This window comes from Myxocyprinus asiaticus, chromosome 49 (assembly GCF_019703515.2).
Source record: "Myxocyprinus asiaticus isolate MX2 ecotype Aquarium Trade chromosome 49, UBuf_Myxa_2, whole genome shotgun sequence".
Taxonomy (NCBI): domain Eukaryota; kingdom Metazoa; phylum Chordata; class Actinopteri; order Cypriniformes; family Catostomidae; genus Myxocyprinus; species Myxocyprinus asiaticus.
In genome coordinates this window covers 14,564,103-14,589,067 of record NC_059392.1, presented here as the reverse complement: position 1 = coordinate 14,589,067, position 24,965 = coordinate 14,564,103, and the positions used below count along the sequence as shown (strand labels likewise).

The 24,965-nt window shown below is 38.6% G+C and overlaps 2 protein-coding genes across 10 annotated transcripts in view; both read left to right on the top strand.

Moving 5' to 3' along the window:
• Positions 1-22,703, top strand: part of LOC127438269 (complement factor H-related protein 2-like) — a 105,561-nt gene extending 82,858 nt beyond the window's left edge. The window contains exons 1-10 of one of the 3 annotated variants that reach the window (XM_051693741.1): positions 682-847; positions 8,896-9,072; positions 9,170-9,334; positions 9,448-9,627; positions 10,025-10,201; positions 10,372-10,551; positions 12,984-13,160; positions 13,258-13,446; positions 20,537-20,585; positions 22,564-22,703. In XM_051693741.1, coding sequence (XP_051549701.1) covers positions 778-847; positions 8,896-9,072; positions 9,170-9,334; positions 9,448-9,627; positions 10,025-10,201; positions 10,372-10,551; positions 12,984-13,160; positions 13,258-13,446; positions 20,537-20,565 — 1,344 coding nt within the window. In that variant the 5' untranslated portion in view covers positions 682-777 and the 3' untranslated portion in view covers positions 20,566-20,585; positions 22,564-22,703. Of the gene's footprint in view, positions 1-681; positions 848-8,895; positions 9,073-9,169; positions 9,335-9,447; positions 9,628-10,024; positions 10,202-10,371; positions 10,552-12,983; positions 13,161-13,257; positions 13,447-20,536; positions 20,586-22,563 lie in introns of those variants that run through there. The other 2 variants (XM_051693742.1, XM_051693744.1) reach the window with 2 other exon arrangements.
• Positions 1-24,965, top strand: part of LOC127438245 (uncharacterized) — a 215,938-nt gene that overhangs the window by 148,870 nt on the left and 42,103 nt on the right. The gene's annotated exons all lie outside the window — the stretch shown is intronic.

Genomic DNA, 24,965 nt, shown 5'->3' with positions numbered 1-24,965 from the left:
AAATTAATCTAAGTCCTGTGGGGTTCAAGAGTCCATTTGTGAAAAAGCTTCTATTTTATATAATTTTTTTATTGCAAATTATATCATAATTTTAAGATGTTGAACTGAAAAATCAACTTGAAATTTTCTCATTTTTGCTTTATTGACAGCATACACTTGAGTTGGCATGGACTGATGGGGGGATGTGCCTGGATATGTTGTAATAAACATATTTGGATATGTTGTAATAAAAGGTCACCATGTGTTCAATGAACTGCATATTTTTTCCACTAAAATAAATGTGAATGTTTATTTTGCAATGGCAGTACTATTGCAGTGTTTGAAAGCTTGAAAATATAATGAATTTTCCTCCTTATGTCTCTAGTTTCTTTGCAACAATGCCCCATCGGTCAGATTAATTTAATAAATATTGCTCTTCTTCAGTCAAAAAATCAAACTACATGAGGCAGTGCAAAAGATCTAACAGGAGAAAGCTGCAGAAGACAGAAAACATTTTTGAAATGGCCCTTTGCTGCTTGCTGTTCTTGGGTTACATAAATGTGTGACTCAAGAAACTGTACTTCTCTTTAAAGGAGCTATCTCTTAGTGTGTCCAAATGACATGTGAATTGCAGCTTTGGATTTGATTAAATTTTTTTCTAAAGGAAATCTTTGCACAGAGAGGTCTGGTGTAACTTTGGTAAATTATTAACTTGTTGATCCCCAAGCAGAATAGAGTTTCAGAGACAAAAATTAAAAAAGCTACAGTCATTTGTGAAGTGAACTCAAATGTTCAGAAATGAAAGTTCCTATAAAACTCCTCGGCTTTGCCTTTTTGGTTTTATCCTTTACATTTGTACAAGCTCAAGGTAAGTTTACTGCCCTTCTTCTTTACATTTTTCATTTTGTTATTTATTTTAATGTTGGTGCAGCTATCATTATGAGGACTGTCCATAGACATAATGATTTTTATATTGTACAAACTGTAGATTCTAACCCCTAACCCTAACCCTACCCCTAAAACTAACCCTCACAAAAAAATTTCTGCATTTTTACGTTTTCAATAAAACATCGTTTATATGTTTTTTAAGCGATTTGAATTATGGGGACACGAGAAATGTCCTCATAAACCTTATTTATAGCATAATACCCTTGTAATTACCAGTTTGTAACTTTAAAAAAAGTCCTCGTAAACCACTTAAACCTGCCCACACACACACACACACACACACACACACACACACACACACGCACACAAAATAAAAACATTTCTGAGTGCACATTTAAGTGTTCTTAAGGCAAAAAAGAGATTTCTGTTATTTAAGACATTTCATAGTTGTCCAAAGAACACATTAGAGTAGGTAAAACTACTGACATTTTTATTTTTACTACTGTAAAACTAAGTTGTGTATTTTATTCACAATATTTAATGTGCACTATTTTTTTATGTTGTGCTTGGAAATAGAATATTTGTCACACAGATGTAACTGGATTAAATTGGCAGCATTTTCAAGTCAATTCAGTTTCTTATTTTTTTAGAGAGTATAATGGCATTTCTTTATTAGTATCAAGCTAACATGCTGCCTTTTTTTAACACCCAAAATTAAAAGCTCACCTTACACACTATTTACAGCTATTTAGATAAATTAATTAATAATTATTGTAAAGTGTTACAGAATTAGTTATAAAAAAATAAAAACACTATAATAGCCTAAACATGTTTAATGGAAACCTTTAAATACAACTTTTACAGTTAGGGTTAGATTAAAAATAAAGTCTAACAGACTAAATATGAATCTATACAAGTTACCATTTAGTGCAGGATTTTTTTTTATTATTATTTTATTTAGTAAAACATTACCAAATACCAAAACATGTTAGTAAGGATGATGTGTATTTTAAAAACTGATCATGTGTATTATTTGTTTCTTTTTTATGTCATCAGTGTTGTTTATAATGAAGGGGATGTCTAGCAGTTTGAGGGGTTTGACTTCCTCCATACAGAGCTTTATACTTGAATGTTCTCTGTAGAATTAAAATGGGTCATATACGTTTTACAGTCTTCGCTGGCCACCCTGATATCGAGTAAAGCCCGACTAAACGCGCAAGTTTCGCTCAGGAGCACGCTGACCGTATCCACTGGTGTATGTGTCCACTGTTTTCAATTTATTCCGATGAGAATCCACATCACGAGTGTGGTGCTTGTCTCCCATTGAAATTAATTGATAACCCTCGCATCACTTTGCTCACCACGCGCCAGTGGACACCCAGTATAATGTGCGCTGCAGCGGTTCGCGTGAAAGCACACTTCATTCGCCCTGCACATGTTATAAGTTATAAGAGGCATGAATACAATTAAATTTGCATCGCCAGCAGCTCCGAGTTGCCCGACATTCATAGAATTGTCATTGCAGGAAAAACCCTGAAAAGGTCACCCACCAAAGTGGCTGGTAAGAGTGACGGAGTAACACGCCACTGCTGATTTTTACCCTCATTGACAGGTTGGCGGGTGTTAATTTCAACCCCTGGTTGTACACAGTTGTTTAAAGTGTTTTTGGATCATTCCACTACGAAACGTTGAAAAAATGTTTCAGTAAACTTTCAGTATAAAACCCTTGACAACATGAGTTGTGGAAAATTAGATTTGATCTAGGAGATTTTTTGATAGCTTTATACAGTGGATATGATTAAAGAAGCGAAAAGTCTATCCCTCACAGCCTCGTTTTCATTTATGTCAAAAATCAAATATGGGGCTGCTGTGAATAGGTCTATAAGCATTCAGTCTTTTATGATCCCACGCACCTACCCCACAGTTTTGTCAAAAATCTTGGCCATTGAGTGGCTAGAAGTTCAATCTAGGTGTCATTAAAAAGCTACAATCTTCAGCTTTGAGATGATGTATAATATTTCATTGACAGTTGAGAACATATTTTGACCATTATTTGTTTATCATTAGTTTTATATTGAATATTTTGATCTGGACACCTGAGACTTAATATTGGATTATTTACCAAGCTCACAGATAAGTGGAAAATGGCTCACTTTGAAGAAAAGAATCTAAGGTAAGAGCTGATATAGAGTTTGTGGCTACTTGGGGCTTACAGAAGCAGAGATCAGAGCAGACGTGAGACATTTGTCTTTGTTGTCTTACAGAGATCACATTTCACTCCATGAATCATTTGAAATGTGGTGTTATGGCAACAACATTAAAACAAATAGTCACATTATTTTCAGCTTTCATTTCAGAAATTACTTGACTATTTCAGTGTTATTTGAAAAACTTATTTTATGGTCATAATGAGAAGAATTTGATATTTCACTCACTAGAAGGCTTTTAAAAAGAAAAAAAAAATTATCTTATATTTCAAGTATTTTTAGTGATAATTAAAGTCTCTTGTGCAACCGTGTTCAACTTTCTTTAGGCTGTGATGAAATTATTTCCACATGATTTGACTCCCATTGACGTCCTATCTAACACATGTTTACTTTTCATCTGAAAAGAGGTGAATCTGATCAACAAATATTTGCTGACAGAAAGATTCTGATCTTTTTCTTGTTCAACCTCAAAAAACTCACAATGCAAGACAATTGTAACCCAGGTTAAAACTCTAACAGTCACATAAATATAAATACGCACCTTCAAGTATCTAAAATAAAAAATAAACCTTAACATAACATTCTAGGATACTAAATTAAGCAATTAAAATGTATAAAACACAGTTCTGACATGAGTGATAAAAAGGAACACGGGCCCGTTAAGAACCGGGCACATGCGCTGATTAGATGAGAGAAAGCGCTAGATGAGCAGACGAGAGGAGATGCTGGAATTGATCGGTTGAGTAAAGAAGAAAACTTTGATTATATGTTTGGAAAAGTAACTTTAAGTTGTTCTGAAGTTCTATAGTTTTGAAATCCTTCCATACACACTTGTGGGATTGACTTGGAGTTTATTGATGTTTGTGAATTCAAAAGAAATGGATTTGGACAGGTCTTTTTGAACATCTGATAATTCATTTCAACGAGATGGCGAGCCACCCAACTAACCACTAAGGAGGATAGAAACTTTCATACAGTATCAGCCATCTGCAGAAAAGGCAACTTTACTTGGATATTTTCCCTCCTGGTAGGACTGTAAAGGCTGTTCCACGTTGTTTCCTGCAGACAGCAATTGGACAGAGGACAGGAGTTGATTACAGAGAACTGACAGTAGCCAGAGCTGTGTACTGCTGATGTTGTGTGATGTGAAACCAGCTTTGATGTGAATATTGTAACTTTTTTGAATTGTCTTATTGTTATGAATCCAGCATCTGTTGTTCCTCCCACTCACCACCAGAGGACTCCATCACCTGGAGATGGACTTTAACTCTCTGGACTCCATTTCCCATAATCCCCATACCTGTCAATGATTATCTGTTCACCTGTTGCCAATTCACCCAACTATTTAAGTCTCACTCTCACTCACTGTCATTGCTTAGTCTTGTTTTGCCCTGGCTGACATCTCTGCGTGTTCTTGGTATTTACTGCTTTTTCTGTGTGTGTGTTTCTGGACTGTTTACCCTGTTTTGACTTGTTGCTGCCTGCCTGCTGTTACTATCCTGTTTACCCGGATATTACCTGTGATTGCCTGCCCTTATCTCTTCCTGATTCATAACTATCTCTCTGATTTTCCTTGTATATTACTATTGCTGGTGATTGATCCCTGCCTGTCTACATTACTATGTTTATTGTAAATAAAGCTGCACTTGGATCTCTACTCCGATGACTCATTACACTTATTCTCTTGAATGTTGAGTTTGGTGCTGTATTTTGTTAAAACAGAAAAGGTACTGTCTAGTGAAAAACACAGAGTGAGCAAGGAAAAAACAAACTCATATCAATTAGGCCAAAAAGCGAATAAAATAGAATAGTATTAAATCTGAACTAAAACAATATCAACCAACTAGGCGAACCAAACTAGTTCAATACATAGAAGAAAACCTATTGGAAAAAGAAGGGGTAAAAGTGTAAATAAGTTAAAAAGGTCATTGTAACTGATGTTCAAATTTGGATCAAAAGGAGGAAGCGGGACATGGCGATTCCAACACAGGAGTGTCTTTAATTCAACTCAAAACTTGTTCGCTTGACAACACGCTGTACAGCTTCAAACGCACACAAAGTCAAGGTGCTTCAATCAAAGAACATCGGCAGCAGCCAACACACATACAGGTTCTCTGCTGGACACTCTCTCCCTCTTTCGGTGGAATGGGCCGTCTTTTATCTCCCCCGACTCTCACTGTGAACATTGAAATGGTAATTAGTCACAATTCATCTCAGGTAGATGTCCTTACAGCTTTCTCTCTCCCCAGACGGGCCCTCGACCACACCCTCACCTCCACAATCATCTAATTTTATTTCATTTATTGGATGGCAATTCATTTTTTTTTTTTTTTTTTTTTTAATGTGTTATGTGACATTTAAAGTTTCTCACTTTTGTTAATACAAACCAGCAGTTCAAACATTTGATGGTCTGTGTGTGCTTTTTATTCTTTTCCAAGTTTCATTACTGCTCTTCTGAACCTGTATACTGGTCCAGTGTACCTTAAAACTAAGGTGACACAAGTGTTACACAATGGAATTATATGCAGTAATTTGTGGTCTTCTTTTGTTTTTATTTTTCAACAATCCTTGTATGTTTTTAAATTAAAAGCTGACAGCCCATACACTGTGTCTAAAATGGGTGGGACAACGAGAAATGTCGCCCCAGAGAATACTGTTTAAAATACTCAGCAAAGTGAACATGCTACAATTCATAATTTCTTGTGTAATAACATAGTGCTTCATTTTGTTTCCGTTTTTGTGTGAAAGATGTTCATATGTCAGAGAGAGCCTTAAATTGAATGTCATTATCCTGTCAAATTATTATATTTGATATACACTGTAAAAAATTGCTGTAAATTTACAGCCAAATTCCTACAGCAACCTACCGTGATTCTTAAATACAATAGTTTGCTGTTAAAAATGTTACATTCTGGGAGATCAAGAGCAGGCTCACTGTTAACTGACAGGTTTTATGGTAAATAGCTGTTGTATGCAAGGAATTAGGGGAAAATTAACATTTAAAATCATGATATCATCTTGGCGAAAGCTAGTGACATTTTGAAACATATATTTTAGAACCTCCAATGAAAATTGTAGTTTGTGGCACATAGTGTTCATGATGTTTCAGACCAACTCTGTTCTTTATCTTCTCACATTAGCCTTTACTTGTCTGTCTAATGAGAAGTCAAATAAAAAATAAAAAAATAAACCTTTGAAGCAATGTACAACAGTGTATTTTTTATGAAAAAACAACAACAACCTGTACACAGTAAAATAACTGTATAGCACTGCATTGTGGGTTATAATGGTGAAATACCCATAAGCCTTTGCACTTGAATAAGTATGTACACTTTGGTAGTGCATTGGGGCTACAACAACTGTATAAAAAATAAATAAATAAATAAAAAACATGTACAAAAGTTTTTATTCAGACTTAATAGAAGTCTTAGTTTAATTAGTGTTGTTGGTTTGTTATAAATAGTTGTGTTTTGTTTTGTTTGAAGTCACCATCATGGTGATTTGTGTTCTCTTGAGCTGGCACCTTGGACCTTCTTTATTTTTATATTATGTTCTTATGGCCAGTCAATTTGTGTTTCAATAAAACACAAGTTGTTGCACTGTACTACTTGGAAAACAAAACCTAAGGTCAGCCTGAATGATTGATCCGACCTTGCAAATGGCACTACAGGTGCATCTCAATAAATTAGAATGTCGTGGAAAAGTTCATTTATTTCAGTAATTCAACTCAAATTGTGAAACTCGTGTATTAAATAAATTCAATGCACACAGACTGAAGTAGTTTAAGTCTTTGGTTCTTTTAATTGTTATGATTTTGGCTCACATTTAACAAAAACCCACCAATTCACTATCTCAAAAAATTAGAATACATCATAAGACCAATAAAAAAAAAACATTTTTAGTGAATTGTTGGCCTTCTGGAAAGTATGTTCATTTACTGTATATGTACTCAATACTTGGCAGGGGCTCCTTTTGCTTTAATTACTGCCTCAGTTCGGCGTGGCATGGAGGTGATCAGTTTGTGGCACTGCCGAGGTGGTATGGAAGCCCAGGTTTCTTTGACAGTGGCCTTCAGCTCATCTGCATTTTTTGGTCTCTTGTTTCTCATTTTCCTCTTGACAATACCCCATAGATTCTCTATGGGGTTCAGGTCTGGTGAGTTTGCTGGCCAGTCAAGCACACCAACACCATGGTCATTTAACCAACTTTTGGTGCTTTTGGCAGTGTGGGCAGGTGCCAAATCCTGCTGGAAAATAAAATCAGCATCTTTAAAAAGCTGGTCAGCAGAAGGAAGCATGAAGTGCTTCAAAATTTCTTGGTAAACGGGTGCAGTGACTTTGGTTTTCAAAAAACACAATGGACCAACACCAGCAGATGACATTGCACCCCAAATCATCACAGACTGTGAAAACTTAACACTGGACTTCAAGCAACTTGGGCTATGAGCTTCTCCACCCTTCCTCCAGACTCTAGGACCTTGGTTTCCAAATGAAATACAAAACTTGCTCTCATCTGTAAAGAGGACTTTAGAACACTGGGCAACAGTCCAGTTCTTCTTCTCCTTAGCCCAGGTAAGACGCCTCTGACGTTGTCTGTGGTTCAGGAGTGGCTTAACAAGAGGAATACAACAATTGTAGCCAAATTCCTTGACACATCTGTGTGTGGTGGCTCTTGATGCCTTGACTCCAGCCTCAGTCCATTCCTTGTGAAGTTCACCCAAATTCTTGAATCGATTTTGCTTGACAATCCTCATTGGGCTGCGGTTCTCTCGGTTGGTTGTGCATCTTTTTCTTCCACACTTTTTCCTTCCACTCAACTTTCTGTTAACATGCTTGGATACAGCACTCTGTGAACAGCCAGCTTCTTTGGCAATGAATGTTTGTGGCTTACCCTCCTTATGAAGGGTGTCAATGATTGTCTTCTGGATAACTGTCAGATTAGCAGTCTTCCCCATGATTGTGTAGCCTAGTGAACCAAACTGAGAGACCATTTTGAAGGCTCAGGAAACCTTTGCAGGTGTTTTGAGTTGATTAGCTGATTGGCATGTCACCATATTCTAATTTTTTGAGATAGTGAATTGGTGGGTTTTTGTTAAATGTGAGTCAAAATCATCACAATTAAAAGAACCAAAGACTTAAACTACTTCAGTCTGTGTGCACTGAATTTATTTAATACACGGGTTTCACAATTTGAGTTGAATTACTGAAATAAATGAACTTTTCCACGACATTCTAATTTATTGAGATGCACCTGTATATGTGGCAACAGTGAAGCATTACACATAAATGCAAAAACAGTAAAAGATATTTCAGAAAAATGAAATAAGCATAACACAAGTTGACAAGACACACAGAAATCAACTCTCAGCGTACAAAACGCAACAATGGTGACAATTAACATACATACTTTTATGTAAAAAGTAAAAGCTGAACATTAAAATACAAGTAACTTAGACTGCAACAAAAACAACGTCAAAATAAACCAGTAAATAGTAAAAACTCTAAGTAATTTCTTCATGCCACAGTGCATGCTGGGAACTTGGCTGTTAATTTCAACAACAGTAGATAGTATGTACTTTGACGGCTATATGCTGCTAAATTACAGTTGTATACTGTAGCTACAAAACAGTATCTAGCTGTTAATTTCAGCAACAGCAAGACACCGTTAATTTTACAATAACTTGCTGGCAACCCAGCTGCCAGTTCTTTACTGTTTTTTTTATGAGAAAATCTTTAACAGTGTACTTCACATTGATAACTCAGAAACCAATTAAATGAAATGACTTTGTGTTAATACAGTTTTTTATGTTCTTTCCCCACAGCAAAGGAAGTATTTTGCACTACTCCATCCTTGAAAAATGGGTTCACAGAAAGAGCCTCCATAAATGAGAAAGAAATGTTTTACTCATGCAATACAGGTTATAAACCATTCAGTGGCAACTGGTGGGAATCAGTGACATGCAAAGAGAGGTCTTGGTCTGATGAGCCACAGTGTATCAGTGAGTGTGTTTTATTAATGTCAGTGTCAGGTGTAAGACAAATTTGTTTACTGAATTTTTGTGTGTGTGTGTGTGTGTTTGTGTTCTATCTTTACAGGGAAGGAAGAATGTGGCGCTTACCCCAAAGTCAATCATGGAAAAATAAAGCAAACAAAAAATCATGATAGAGAATCTGCAGAACTTGAATGTGATCCAGGATTCAAATCAACACATAGCTCGATTAAATGTGTCAAGGGTAAATGGGAGACACCAACCTGTGAGGGTGAGCCTCTTATTACATGACTTTGAGTGACTTTGACCTACAATGTTAACATGATTTACTCTAAACCCTGTCTTCTTGCAGATTCTGATTTGTCTTTTATGGCTTTTTTCCAGAGGATGTGCGTTGTGACATTCCTCCAGAGGTGGAAAATGCTGTCATACCCTCTAAACCTCAAGAATATTATCCTGAAGGATCTTCTGTAACATACAAATGTCGAAACTTATTCACAATCAGGGGGCCTAGTAGAGTTTTTTGCCACAGTGCAACTTGGGGAGAAACACCGAAATGTGAAGGTGAGTTTTGATTGGTGATCGGAACTATGTTTTAATGACCCATTCAGAAAGCAATGCCATTATAGTGCATTAAAACCACAACAAGAGCAAATATTTACGTGGAGATACAGCGCAATACAAATGTGAGGAGGTGCTAAGTTTTCATCTCTCTTTTTCTTTCTCACCAATAACTTAATATTTCAACTGTTGATCACAGTATACATACAATCAAAATGTAAATGTATTGTTTATTTACTGCATAAGAAAACATTATTTGGCTCTACAAAATGACATTACATTATTATATTACTTTATTATTAAACATTATTGTTACACAGTAACAATTTTGCTTATTTTTGCATGAAAGTTTCACCTCTCTGATTTCTCTCTTCTTGTTTTTGTTTCCTCTTACTGGCAGCTTTCTGTTCAAAACCTCTTCGGACAGTAAATAATGCCATGCTGGTAGATGAAAACCAAGACAAGAGAGAATATTCACATGGAGATATAGTACACTATAAGTGTTTAAAGGGGTTTGATTCGAGGGAGACAACTGCTAAATGTGACGTACAAACCTGGATTTACCCGAAATGTATTAGTGAGTCAAATTGAAAAGAACCATCTTTCTTTCTTTCTTTCTTTTTTAAGGAAATGTTAGGCATGTCATACATACTGTACAGTCAATAGATAAAAAAAAAAAAAAAAAAAAAAAAAACTTGTTAACTTTCACTGAACATACATTGAATCAGTTCTATATTGTTCCTTTAGAAAAATCTCAGTGTTCCAAACCAACAAAGTACATGACGTTTGTGACACTGTTAAATGAGAAAAATGTGTACAACAACTTTGAAAATTTGTCATACAAGTGCAAAAGTCCATATGATAAAATCCCAGAAGGTACTTGGACGTGTGAAGATAAAGAATGGCATGGAGCATTTGTCTGCACAAGTGAGTCCTCTTAAAATCTTTACAATCACATTTGCTCACCCATTGGACAAAAACTGGTTGGACCCATGATGATTCAACCCCAACATTTTAGAGAATGTCATGATGTTTTCTTACCATTTAAAAACATAATATATACAGTACATATGCTTTAAGTGTTCTTTGTGCCACAACATTCTTCTTGCTGCTTTTCATGATCTTCAACAGTTCACCTGAAATGTTGAGAGGTCTGTATCACCTCATATAAGTGTGTGCATTGTGCATGAATGAGAGGGACTATTGATCAGTGTTGGGTGTAACGCGTTACAAAATTAAAATTAAGTAATCTGATCACAGTTACAAACATGAATAAAATTACGTTTCCTGAATTACACATTTATTGCTAAGACAATGATATTAATTAAGTAGAATGCATTTTAAAATGTATTACGGTCCTATGTTAGTACTTTTATGTGTTGCTGTGCAGCTAATGAGCATGCGCTTTACAAACCACCATGACATAGCGGACACATATGGAGGCGACGACAGATGAGTGAGCTGTGTTACTATGGACCAAGCGGAGTGTAGTTGTTTATTCAATTGAAAACAAAAGTAAAGATTTTCAAGATTTCATGTGCTCACAATCAGTCTCAGCGAGCTCTGTGTCAGCTCCCAGCGCTGGCTGGAGGAGAGAGTCACGCAAGGCTGGTCTGGCAACAAATCCTCCTCAAATATCCGCGTTCTACCCCATTCTCGCGCGCCTCCCTCGTGTGTCCCGCTGCAGCTGCCGCGGGAGGAGAGGTGATCGGCTTCGGGTGCATATGGAAAACAGCGCACCTGGGACATATCTGACAGAGGGACATATCACTCACAAGGTGGAAACATTTGCGGAACTGTGTCTTGAAAAACGGCTCTTTTATGTTCTTTATGTACTGTACACAATTAAACACAGACACAATGCAATAGTGCGCAAGTGATAAAGGATACTCAATTCATCTGAGCACAAGCAGGGAGGCAGAAACAATCCACTCGCTGTAGAGTTGTGTAAACACACACATGCTGCACATGAACACACACAAACAGACATACTGCACATGCACAAATACACATGCATGATGCAACACAGAAGCATACTTGTATATTCACACCGAAGATAAACAAGCATTCATATGCACAATGGATTCACTAGCAAAACTGTTTGCAAATGTTTTCAGTTCATTAGTATTATTTTTCTGTCTTTCACACCAACACAAACACAGGTAAACAAGCGTACTGTACACATACATGCCACACACAGCTAAGAAGGTTGTAGATAGCGGACACACACACACACAACCCTGAAGATACTACTACAGCATATTTGAGATAAGAAAGTTAAGTTGCATATTTAGAAATGCACTGGATCTTTTTAGCCAAGTTGCTGTCTTTGTCATATTGCTGTAAAAACATTTTATTTTTTTTTTGGTCAGTCAATATTAAAAGTACTAAAAGAGCTATTAGTGTCACATTTGGGTTTTTTCGCAGATTTAATTGGTTTTAGAAAGTAACTTCAAAGTAAAGTAATGAGTAATCTAATTACATCCCAACGAAATAATCAGTAAAATAATCAATTACAATTTTTAGAGAAGTAATCAGTAGTGGATTACTTTTATGAAAGAAACGTACCCAACACTGCTATTGATTGAGTGAATAAGTGGGAACGGAACAGAGAGAGGGAGATTTCAACTTACACATTAGTTTCATAAGTGATACATATTTGTGTTTATTAACTCCACCATTGTAATGCCTGAACATAGCAATAATATAAAAATAACACTTGAAAATCTGATCACTAGTATACTTTTGAAATATTGAATAACTATGAAAAACAATCCCCAAAATAAACATGAACACATTTGACAACATTAACACAGTTTTCATTATCTCTAAAAAAAAATATTTTTTTTAGCAGAAAGTGAAGAAAGAGCAGAAAGCAAGTGCACAGTATACATGGGAACTCCTTTAATACTGTTTTCAAAGCATCACAGGATGAACCTCATGAAGGTGGTTGAAAGAAAAGTGTGCAGAGATGTAATCAACATTGTCTGACAAAAGAGTTGCCAATTGAAGAACATGAAATCTAAGAAAAATATTTTGTGGTTATTTTTTATTTATTTTATTTTTACATTTTTTGTGGTTGTTTTTTGGTCACAACATAATGCCCATATTTTTGTCTGTGGTATTTCACAGCTTTACTTTTATTATGATATGTGGAAAATAGTATTCATAAAAAATGAGAGGTTATGTACAAACATTTAATTGGTATATACAGTATATACTGCTCATCAATCAGATTTAAAATGATAAACAATGTTCAGCAAAAAATGTAGATGATTTCAAAGTGAACAAATATTTCCTATGGAAATTGTGAAATTGCTAAAATGGACATAAATGTATTTGTTACTTTATTTGTTTAGGTGAAATCTGTCCACCACCACCTCATCTTGAACATGGAGACTATACTGTAGTTAGAAAGAATGGTGAAGTAATTACAGAGGTTTATTATACTTGCCAAAGAGACTATGTGCTAGATAAACAAAAGCAATATTATAAGTGTCAGAATGGGAGATGGGAGACCCCTCCAAAGTGTCTGGGTGAGTCGTCTATTTCTAAATTATTTTCTTGAATCTCACTCTCATCAAGAACTATTTTACAATTTGTGTCTAATCAGATTGATTTTGTCTGTCATAGCGCCCTGTGAAATTACATCTGACAGTATTAAGAAGTACAATGTACAACCCCCCCATTATAAGGTCTATGTAAAACATGGTGAAAAGTATGGACTTTATTGCAAGTCTGGATGGAATATTGGAGATTGGGAGGGATATGAATATCTTTACGTGTCGTGTTCTAATGGAGAGTTAAAATCTGACAACACTTGTAAGTACATCTGAATGTGTATTTTTACACCCACATTAGTCAAGGTGTTTATAGTCGTGGTGATCTGTATGTTTAACTGAAAAGGGTTAAAGTGCCCGTGCCAGAAGCAGAGAGTAAAATACTACAATATCATTAAATATGGGTTAGGATAAATGACCAGCATCATTCACACTTTCCATGTTTTAAACATTTGGTATTTTGTGCACTGATAATGTCATAAGGTCATTGACACAGCAAATAATCTATTGATACTTCAGGCAATACGGAAAATAATTTTGGGTGAAAAGAAACAAGAGTGGAAACACTGAGGTAATGAAAGTACAAACTTCTCAATGAATTTTAGAGAGTGTTCTTTTAGAGGCATTAAATGAATGAACCACAAACAGGACATGATGACATTACATATGATGATGCTGTTGACCGCATTTAATTTAAATGAATATCTGTGTGATTTCAGGAGATTTCTTTTTAGCACTATAATTTGATGAGATGAAGTCCTAGTTATTGTTAAACACAAACACTGAACCTATACAAGTGTGTGTACATGTTTTGGCATGTAAACTTAAGGAAAAATGTTATGTTTCTATCTGTAATTACATATTCTGTCCTGTATTAAGATATGAAGATCCCTCTGATGTATCCAGAGCATGAAGATGCACACACACACACACACACACACACACATGCATACTAATGCTTCCATTAACATGCTAATTGACTAACTGCAGTTTAGTATCCTTTTACATTATTTTGTTATTTTATTTACACATACGTTATTTTATTTACACATGTTGTAACATCTAAATAAACTGGTTTGAATCAAGTCAATCATATTATTTAACGTCACTTAATAACAGTGGTGTAGTAGTGACTGAAGAGGTGGGCATTTATCGAGGAACCCCCCCTAAAAAAATAACATGAATACACCTGGTCTCAAATTGTCATATATTTACACAGAAAATTATATGTTTCATTGCATAAATATATTATAATAACAATGTATGGTCCGTTTTAACCATAGTCTCATTTGAACTTACAAAATGTATGTCAGGGTAAGTTTCTAGCTGGCATCGTTAACAGTTCACTACTAAAACTTGCTATTCTATTTAAATTAATAGGTTTGATTAACTGTTTTTTTAATTAACAATAGAATGAACACTTTATACAACCCCAATTCCGAAAATGTTGGGACAGTATGAAAAATGCTAATAAAATCAAAAAGGAGTGATTTGAAAATTATATTCACCTTTTGCTATATTGAAAGCACCACAACTAAACATTATATGATGTTTTACCTTGTGAATTTAATAGTTTTTTTTTTAATTTTTATTTTTTTTATTTTTATGTACAGTAATTTCAAATCAGATGATTGCAACAAAAAGTTGAGATGGGCAATTTAAGACTAATAACAATTGATGAGTTAAAATAACAAAGCAATGTGAAACAGGAGATGTTAAACAGGTGAGGCCGCTTTTCCAAGCTGTTATTAGTGTCAGGTCCAAAAGCCCGTGTCTGTATGGGCCAGGGGTGTGCTAGTGCCCATGGCATAGGTAACTCGCACATCTGTGAGGGCACCACGAATGCAGACAGATATGTAAAAATTTCGGAGCAGAAGATACTGCCATACAGCACCGTCTTTTCCAGGGATGTCCCGGAATTTTCAGCAGGACAACTTCAAACCACATACTGCCTAAATAAGCAGAGAGTGTGGGTGCTAGATTGGCCTGCCTGAAGTCCTGACCTGTCTCCAACTGAAAATGTGTGGTGCATTATGAAGCACACAATATGGCAACAAAGACCCCATACAATTGTGCAGCTGAAGACCTGCAGAATGGATGAATGGGGGAAAATTTCACTTTCTTAACTTAAACTTGTGTCTTCAGTGCCTAAATGCTTAATAAGTGTTATTAGAAGAAATGGTGATGTTTCACAGTGGTAAACACTCGACTGTCCCAACTTTTTTGGAGTGTGTTACAATCATCTGATTTGAAATTACTGTACATAAAAAAATAAATAAAATAAAAAAACAGTTAAATTCACAATTTAAAACATCATATAATGTTTAGTTGTGGTGCTTTCAATATAGCAAAGGGTGAATATAATTTACAAATCACTCCTTTTTGTTTTATTAGCATTTTTCATACTGTCCCAACTTTTTTGGAATTCGGGTTGTACCTTAATTAATAAACGAATACATACATTACATTATACATAAACTGTTAAGCACTGTATAGGTAATGACTAATGAGTGTAGTATTGTTCATGTTAACACGTTATCTTATATTACGATATACAGTACATAAGAATTTGTGATTAGGCTATTTGTTTTATTTGTGTAAATGTGTAAACCTTTCAGACGGTCCCTCACCCACCGTAGGCAAATTTTCCAACTTATATCAGTGTTAAATTAGCGATCTGGAACGATTTCAACATGACGCCATCTGACCAGCTTATATATGGGACAAATCACGTCCTGTATTAATTCGATAGGGGCAAGCCCCTGCCGTTTTCATTCATAAATGTAAAGGTGCCCTTCACAAATGTAAAGGTGCCCTTTTAAGTGGAGGTGCCTTTAAGACCTCCCAGCTCGTCTGCTCTTAATACCCTTGATGGCGGGGCGGCCCACGGGTATACGGAGGTCCCTCAGGTGGATCGCCCGGCACTCCCTTCCAAAGCCTGTAGGACGACGTCGCCTCTGATGCCAAAGCCTACAGCGCCGCTGGTCAGGCCGCCTCTGCCCTGCATGCCATGGCCCTCCTGCAAGTACACCAGGCCAAGGCACTAAGGGAACTGTACGTGGGTAGTCCTGACCCCGATGTGATGCAGGAGCTGCGCTCAGCAACTGACCTTGCCCTCCGGGCGACGAAGGTCATGGCGTGAGCACTCGGGCAGGCGATGTCCACCCTCGTGGTGCAGGAACGCCACCTGTGGCTGAATCTGGTCGAGATGAGGGACGCGGACAAGTTTCGGTTTCTCAACGCCCCCATCTCCCAGATTGGCCTATTCGGTGACACCGTCGAGGACTTCGCCCAGCAGTTCTCGGCGGTGAGGAAGCAGACGGAGGCTATACAACACATCTTGCCCCGACGTGGCTCAAGATCCTGTATCCCATCTGCTCGCTGAGGGCATCCCCCTGTGGCGGCGAAAACCCAGACGGCTCTGCCTCAGCCCGAGCCCAGTTCTCGGCCCCAGCGTAGAGTCCCCCGCAGGAAGCTGACGCCCCCCCGCCTCACGGGCCAGCACGAAGACCCGGAAGTCTCCTAAGCGCTTCTGAGACAGACGACTCAGGGAGTGAGATGTCTGCTGCAAACCCGGTGCTGGTATCCAGACCACACCATCCCCCAGTGGTGGGCCGGGAGGTAAATCCTTGGTTTCCTTTTCTTTTATGTTCGGTACCCACATTCTCAAAAGAACAGTTTCCTCACTCCCTGAGTCACATAGCCAGTGTTTACGACTGCCGTTATCACGGCAACAAGGCACTGAGCACCTGCGACTTAGATGCCGCGAACGCGGGCCTCCCGCCTTCGCGCGTCCGGTCGCACCACACTCACACCCACAGCCAGGTGGTTGTGACGGACTACGTGGATGGTCAAAAAGACTGGCTGATTCTAGCTCACTCTCGAGAGTTGCTATGTGCACACAGGGACCTCGTGCTCAGGCACCTCAGCCGGCTAGGGCTTTGGGTCAACTGGGAAAAGAGCAAGCTCTCCCCAGTTCAGAACATTTCTTTTCTCGACATGGAGTTAGCTGTTAGCAAGACTCAGTCTCGATGATAGTGCGCCTCACTAGCGAGCATGCGGTCGGTGCTGAACTGACCGCATGCTCACTCGTGAGGCGCACTATCATCGAGACTGGGGCATATGGCATCCTCGGCGCCAGTCACGCCACTAGGGTTGATTCATATGAGACCGCTTCAGCACTGGCTTCAGACTCGAGTCCCGAGATGGGCATGGCACACATCGCGTGGGCATCACACCGATCTGCCGCCACTTGTTCAGCCCTTGGACAGACCTTGCATTTCTATGGGCAGGAGTTCCGCTACAGCAAGTGTCCAGGCACGTCGTCATTACAACAGATGCCTCCAAGTGAGGCTGGGGCCCTGTGTGCAACGAGCATGCAGCCGCTATCTCCTGGACAGGACCGCGACTGTGTTGGCACATCAACTGCCTCGAGTTGCTGGCAGTATTGCTCGCCCTGCGGAGGCTTTTGCCATTGATCCGGGGCAAGCATGTGTTGGTCCAGACAGACAACACAGCAACAGTAGCGTATATAAATTGCCAAGGCAGCTTACGCTCACGTTGCATGTCTCCGATGGAGGCCCCCCTCAGCCCAGACGCGCTGGCACACAGCTGGCCCCGGGGGCTGCGCAAGTATGCGTTCCCTCAATGAGCCTACTTGCACAGACCCTGTGCAAGGTCAGGGAGGACGAGGAGCAGGTCACCCTTGTGGCCCCGTATTGGCCCACCCAGACTTGGTTCTCAGTCCTCACGCTCCTCACGACAGCCGCTCCCTGGCGAATTCCCCTGAGGACGGACCTTTTTTCTCAGGGACGGGGCACCATCTGGCACCCGCACCCAGACCTCTGGAACCTCCACGTCTGGCCCTTGGATGGGACGTGGAAGACCTAAGTGGCCTACCACCAGCAGTGGTAGACACGATCACTCAGACCAGAGCTCCCTCCACGAGGCAGCTTTATACCCTGAAGTGGCGTCGGTTCGCAAATTGGTGTTCTTCCCGAGTTGAAGACCCTCAGAGATGCGCAGTCGGGTAAGTGCTTTCCTTCCTGCAGGTGAGGCTGGAGGAACGGCTGTCCCCCTCCACCTTGAAGGTGTATGTGGCCACCATAGCGGCACACCATGATACAGTGGATGGTAAGTCCTTAGGGAAGCATGACCTGATCATCAGGTTCCTGAGAGGTGCCCGGAGGCTGAATCCTCCTAGACCAGGCCTGAGAGGTGCCCGGAGGCTGAATCCTCCTAGACCACTGAATCTCTCCGTGGTCCTCCTGGGCCTTCACGAAGCGAGTCATTAGAGTTGAAAGCCCTCTCCTTGAAGACGGCCCTCCTGACTGCGCTCACCTCCATCAAGAGGGTCGGGAACCTGCAAACGTTCTCTGTCAGCGATACCTGCCTGGATTTCGGTCCGGGTGACTCACATAATCCTGAGACCCTGGCCGGGCTATGTGCCCAAGGTTCCCACAACCCCCTTCAGGGATCAGGTGGTGAACCTGCAAGCGCTGCCCCAGGAGGAGGCAGACCCAGCCCTGTCGTTGCTGTGTCTGGTGTGTACTTTGCGCATCTACTTGGATCGCACGCAGAGCTTCAGACGCTCTGAGCAGCTCTTTGTCTGCTTTGGCGGACAGCGGAAAGGGAACACTGTCTCCAAACAGAGGCTTACCCACTGGATCGTGGATGCCATCGCTATGGCATACCAGGCCCAGGCCGTGCCCGCCCTTTCGGGAATACGAGCACACTCCACAAGGAATCTGGCATCCTCGTGGGCACTGGCCCATGGCACCTCTCTAGCAGACATCTGCAGGGCAGCGGGCTGGGTGACACACAATACCTTCGCAATATTTTACAATCTCCGGGTTGAGTCGGTTTCGTTCCGTGTTCTGTCAGGTATGAAGAGGTAAATTCAGGAATACAGACAGCTGGCCGGGTGTATCACTTACCTATAGTGCCTTTCCCCTCCAAAGGGGCGAAGATGTGCGCTTCTTATCCCATGCGAGTTCACGAACCCGTGAACCCTGGATGTGCTTCCTCCCTAGCCCTGTGGCTCACGAATTCAGCGGAGGAATTCACAGCCGGAACCAGTACGTGTGCTAATATGCCCTTACTGAGGTAGGCGCTCCACAGGTGCCGGTTACTCTGGTAACCCCGTGATGTATTTTCTGCAGTATGGTCTCCCTGTCGGCAGACCAGCATCTCCCTTCGACAGAGCCCTCTCTGTCCTGGTCGCCATGTTTGTAGAGCTTCTTCCCTTTCAGGCAGGACCTACCACCGCGCCACTTCCATGCACGGCTTTGAGCCCACATGACGTGCTTGCCACATGTTACCTCCCCTCCAGGCAGAATGTGGTCTCTGCAGAGTCTTTTCCCCCTGAAAGAATAGGATAGGAAAAGAATACCTTCCCCGGCGCATATATTGAGCGTTAAAATGGCCCCAGTCGAATAACTGAATACTCCGTGGAGAGAAAACATAGAGAGAAAAGGCCGCGGCTGGCGATGTGGGGAACCATACGATGTTTTTTGAGGCGTTGGGGGAGGCTACGTGCAGACCGGTGCACCTGCTACTACGCACCCAGCAGCTTGCTTGCACCTGCACTGGCAATCCACGTAACACGGTTCAGCTAGTTGTGGCGTTTCATATAGGGACCCCTAGCGTCACTACATCAACACAACATCAAGTGTGTGACAGAAGGAGAACGTCTTGGTTACTGTTGTAACCTCCATTCTCTGATGGAGGGAACGAGACAATGTGTTCCCCCTGTCACAATGCTGTACTACCCGCTGAAATGGCTGGGACCCAGTCTCGGCTCTTCAGCACAAAACCTGAATGAGTGGTTGCGAGCCAGCTCCTTTTATACCCGTATGTCCGGGGGAGTGGCATGCAAATTCCACTCGCCAATTCTCATTGGCCTTTTCTCAAAGATCTGAGGTGTTCGGGGCTCTCAAGAGCGACCCCTAGTGTCACTACATCGACACAACCTCTCGTTCCCTCCATTAGGGAACGGAGGTTACGACAGTAACCGAGACGTTATATAGAAGGTAAAAGACACTGTAATCTTAGTCCATAACACATAATGCGTAATCCATTAAACGTCCATAAAAAGATAAGAGCAGTTTCAGAAATATATTTCAGCTTAATTATACATATGACCAAATTGTTTCTCCGTTATGAGCTGTTCATTCTCTGCCTAGTTTGAAACTCCAGGATAATCTTCTTATTGAGAGTATTTTGGCTTAAGTTTAGTTAATGGCGTCATGTTTTAAACACTTTAAAAAAAAAATTTGTGAATTTTTAATGTAATAAAGTGAATATTAACACAAAAAGCAAATAAAAAAATATTCTTTGATTATGTTTTTCAGGCAATGCAAGAAACTGGAGGAGAAAATAAACTGGAGTGGAAACACCTAGGTAATGAAACTTTGAAACTTCACAATGAATTTTAGGAAATATTCTAGTATTTACTGTATATATTTAGGCAGAGGCTATTTGCACTATGTTTGCACGATAGATGCTATTTACACTAAGTGTAAATAGCAGAAAAAATCATCTTCTTTGCACTAAGTGCAAATAGTGTTATGCTATATGCACACCTGATTAAAAACTAACATACATACTGTACTGTCATCACTGCAGCATGTTTATTTTGTTTATTTAGAGTCCACAGACACCCTATACCATCCTCTACACCTAAACCTAAACCTAACCTTCACTTACATTTGTTTACGTGGTTTTACTACAGTAACCATAGTATCATCATGGTATTTTGTAGTAAAATCATAGTAACCACAAAATTAAACATTTTAATATATAAACACCTTCTTAATGTAAAACAATGGTTAATTGCATTAAAACTGTGGATTCTGCCAAAAAAACATGGTTATACCATATGACTATAGTAAAACCATGGTTAAATTTACCTAGATCAATTTACTCCCCGACCTTCACCGTGACCAAATCACTGCAAGGAAATCAGTCTTTATATTAATTTTCATTTACAATTTTAAGTAGTATTAAAGGAAATATTAAGAATGGAGACAGGAAATAGGATGGTGAAAAGTGGGACAAAAGGGAGAATCGAATCCAGGTCATCCAGGAGAGCACATCCACACCGTCTTTACACCCCACGCCACTGCCGCAACACTGAGGCTGCAGTTTGTCTACAGTTTCTGTGTTTCCACAAGACTATTGGAGTGCAAAGAGTGGCGATGTTTGGCAGGTTCTTTTTACACCTAGTGCAAAAATTCACTCCGTTATATTTAATGTAGAGAAAGAGGAACTTCACAAAGATGAATGAACCACAAATAAGAAATGATGATGTTATATTTGATTATTATTTTGACCACATTTTATTTAGAATATTTGATTTTAGGGAAGAAAAAAAATACCTTAAATAAAATACCTAAAAATACTTATGAGATAAAGTACTAGTTATTGTTAAAAACAAACATTAAACCAATGAAAGTGTTTACACTGGCATTTTTACAGTCTTTTAAAATTACATATAATTTTTACACAGTAAAAAAAAAACAAAAAAAAAAAACACGTAAATTGGTTGAGTAGTTACCATAAAATATATACCTTAAAAATGTAATATATTTAAAAAGACAATACATGTAGTTTTATGGTAAAATGTTGTAAAAAAATAAAATAAAATTTAGATGTAAAAATATGATTTTCCCTTATAATTAACAGTTTAAATTTACATTATGTTTAACAAGAGAGTACATGTACTTTTTACGGTAAATTATTGTTAAAATTACGGTATAAAACAGTAATGGGGCGTTCCCAGAATTCCCTGCGTGACCCATTACATTGCATTATATTTTATGGGAATAGTTATGTTTCTTCTTATTTTTAATATCAGTTATGTACTTTGGGGTGTTCTGTTTTATATTTTATGTTTACTGCATTATTTAAATTTCACATGTGTTACCCTGATGGTGTTTAGTGACACTGAGCGCTGTCTCTACATGTTTATTGGTCTTTGCTCCTGAAAGGGCCACTACTGATGAACTCATGTCATCATGTGTCCTTCTGCAATTACTACAGTTATTAACAATACATTATAAAGTGAAAAGCAGATTTTTACAGTTTCAGAAGGTTAATATGTTAAGTTTATCATTTAATAACATAAATGACGGTACTGCACCAGTATAAAAACAACAGTTTTATACTGTACAATTTAAAGGTTGTTCTGTAAAGTTGTTTACATTTTTACTGTATTTTTTACATAATTATTCTGGCAACAACAGCTGCCATTTTGTTTTGTTTTTTGTTTTTTTTACAGTGCATGTTTTGGCATTTAAATATAAATTAACCAATTTCAGTCTCTAGAGTTCTATTTAAAAGAAATTTACATCTACCAACCTGTATTTACATTCCCCAGTTTTAAGATCTGAAGATCCTTCTGATGTATCCAGAGCATGAAGATGGACAGTTATATGATCTCACAATAAATTCTGAACTTCTACTTTTGTCAACATTGCTTCAGAATAATTCTTGACATTAAAATTGCATTCAAACTATTGCAATGAGTTTGCAATTTTTTTTATTCAATAATATCCTCCCATTTCATTTATAAATAGGAGTTAAAATTTTTTTAAAGCATTTTGGAGTGAATGGATTATTAAGACCACCATCAGGCTGAATAGTTCTGAGCACGCTGAGTAATAGTTCCAGTAGCATTTCCATTTGAGTAGGATGTGGGTTATTCCAACTGGAGATTCTGGATCATAAAGGAATTCCATCACTCTTTGTTTTAAAGAATGGCCCAACGGTCAGAGGTAGAAAGGACGTGTCAGACAGGTGATGAAGTAGATTCCAAAATCGTGTTTATTAAAGCGTTAGTTCACCCAAAAATTAAAATCCTCTCATGATTTACTTAACTTTAAACCATCCCAGATGTGTATGACTTTCTTTCTTTAGCAGAAGTGAAGATTTTTAGAAGCACATTTCAGCTCTTTTTGTTCATACAATGAAAGTAAACAGGTGCCATCAATCTGCTGGCTATCTGATGGTCCAAAAAGCATATTCAGGCAGCGTAAAAGTAATCCACACGACTCGATCAATTAATGTCTTCAGAAGCAAACCGATAGGTGTCTTCAGAAGCAAACCACTAGTCGATGGGTCAGTGACGTAAGCGCAATGGTGCGTTCACGCGAGAAGTCAGAACCGCACGCTTTGTTTACAACAGAGGAACGAATATCACGAGTTAGGTCATTTCAAACATCAATCCAGCACTAGGCGGAAGCAATGATTTAAAGTTAAAAACTTTTTAATTATCGATTTGTTTCTTGCACCAACCTATTGGATTGCTTCTGAAGATATTAATTAATAGACTGGAGTCATGTTGATTACTATTATGCTGCCTAAACATGCCTTTTGGAATGTCAAATAGCCAGCAGACTTATGGCACCTGTTTACTTTCATTGCATGGACAAAAAGAGCTGAAATGTGCTTATAAAAGTCTTCTTTTCGGTTCTGCTGAAGACGGAAAGTCATACACATCTGGGATGGCTTAAAAGTAAGTAAATCATGAGAGAATTTTCATTTTTGGGTGAATTAACCCTTTAAGGTCCAAAAATATTTACAGTGAAAATGTATCAAAGTATAAAGAAACACTAGTAGCACTTTATTTCACAGTACTGTTCTACATTTACGTACTATATAATTACAACAACTACAGTAATTACTGGGTACTAAACCTAACCCAACCCTAACCCATATTAAGTACATGTAGTTATCTAATATTACTCCGTACTCTCTTGGGTAAGTACATTGTAAGTATACTGAAAGTACATGTACTGTAAAATAAAGTGCAGCTGAAAAATTGTATGTGACAAGTTTCTGGTCAGTCGGGGGAAATGAGGAAGCAGGAACCAGCTTACACACTTTAGTGTTGTTTATTTTCTTACACTTTTCAGCGTATGCACAAACAGAAACTCAAACGCTCAAACATAAATCAATGCTCTCTCAACGCAGGCAACATCATCGTTGTATTCAGGTGCTTCTCTCCCCAACTGCGGCTCTGGCTGCTTTTTATCTCTCTCCAGATCTCACTGCAACACAAAACAATCCTTACCCCTCTTCATCTTTCAGCCTCGCCCCCATCTCCACACTGTACCAAAAAATAAATAAATAATAAATAATAATAATTATTGCAACACTGTGCAAAAATGTCTAAACAAGATAATGTCCCAAATTCACTACACTGCTTGTAACATTAGCTGTATTTCCATCCACATATTTTAATGCACATTTTGATACATTGCATTAAAACTGCTGGAAGGAAACACCATGATGCGAATAAAATCTCCAAAATGTGCATAAGAAAACAAATGCACTCACTTGAGGTGGATAGATTTATTATTCAATAAGAAGAAATGTGCATAAACTATGATGCATAGTTGCACATTTACCAAATAAACTCCTATTTAATTTATTAAGAATTCAAGATGTGCATCAAAAAAAGGATTGTGACTGAATAACTCTTTCATAACTGAAAAAGCCAGAGGACCAATCATTGCATCTGAAAAGTTGCTTTGTTTCATTTTGAAATAACGGTGTCAAGAAGATCCAAAGCCTGCAAAGAGTTTGCAGAGCAAATAAGTAAAATACAAACTTGAACTGTGCCAAAGAGCAGGTTTATTGACACTTTTGAAAAAGATATAAATCCGCACAGCAAAGACATAAGGAAGGATGAACACACACACATAGTGATTCCAGAACTGTGTAACATGCTGTCGCTCCCAGACATGAGACAAGTTCTTCTAGAGTGTTTTGTATATG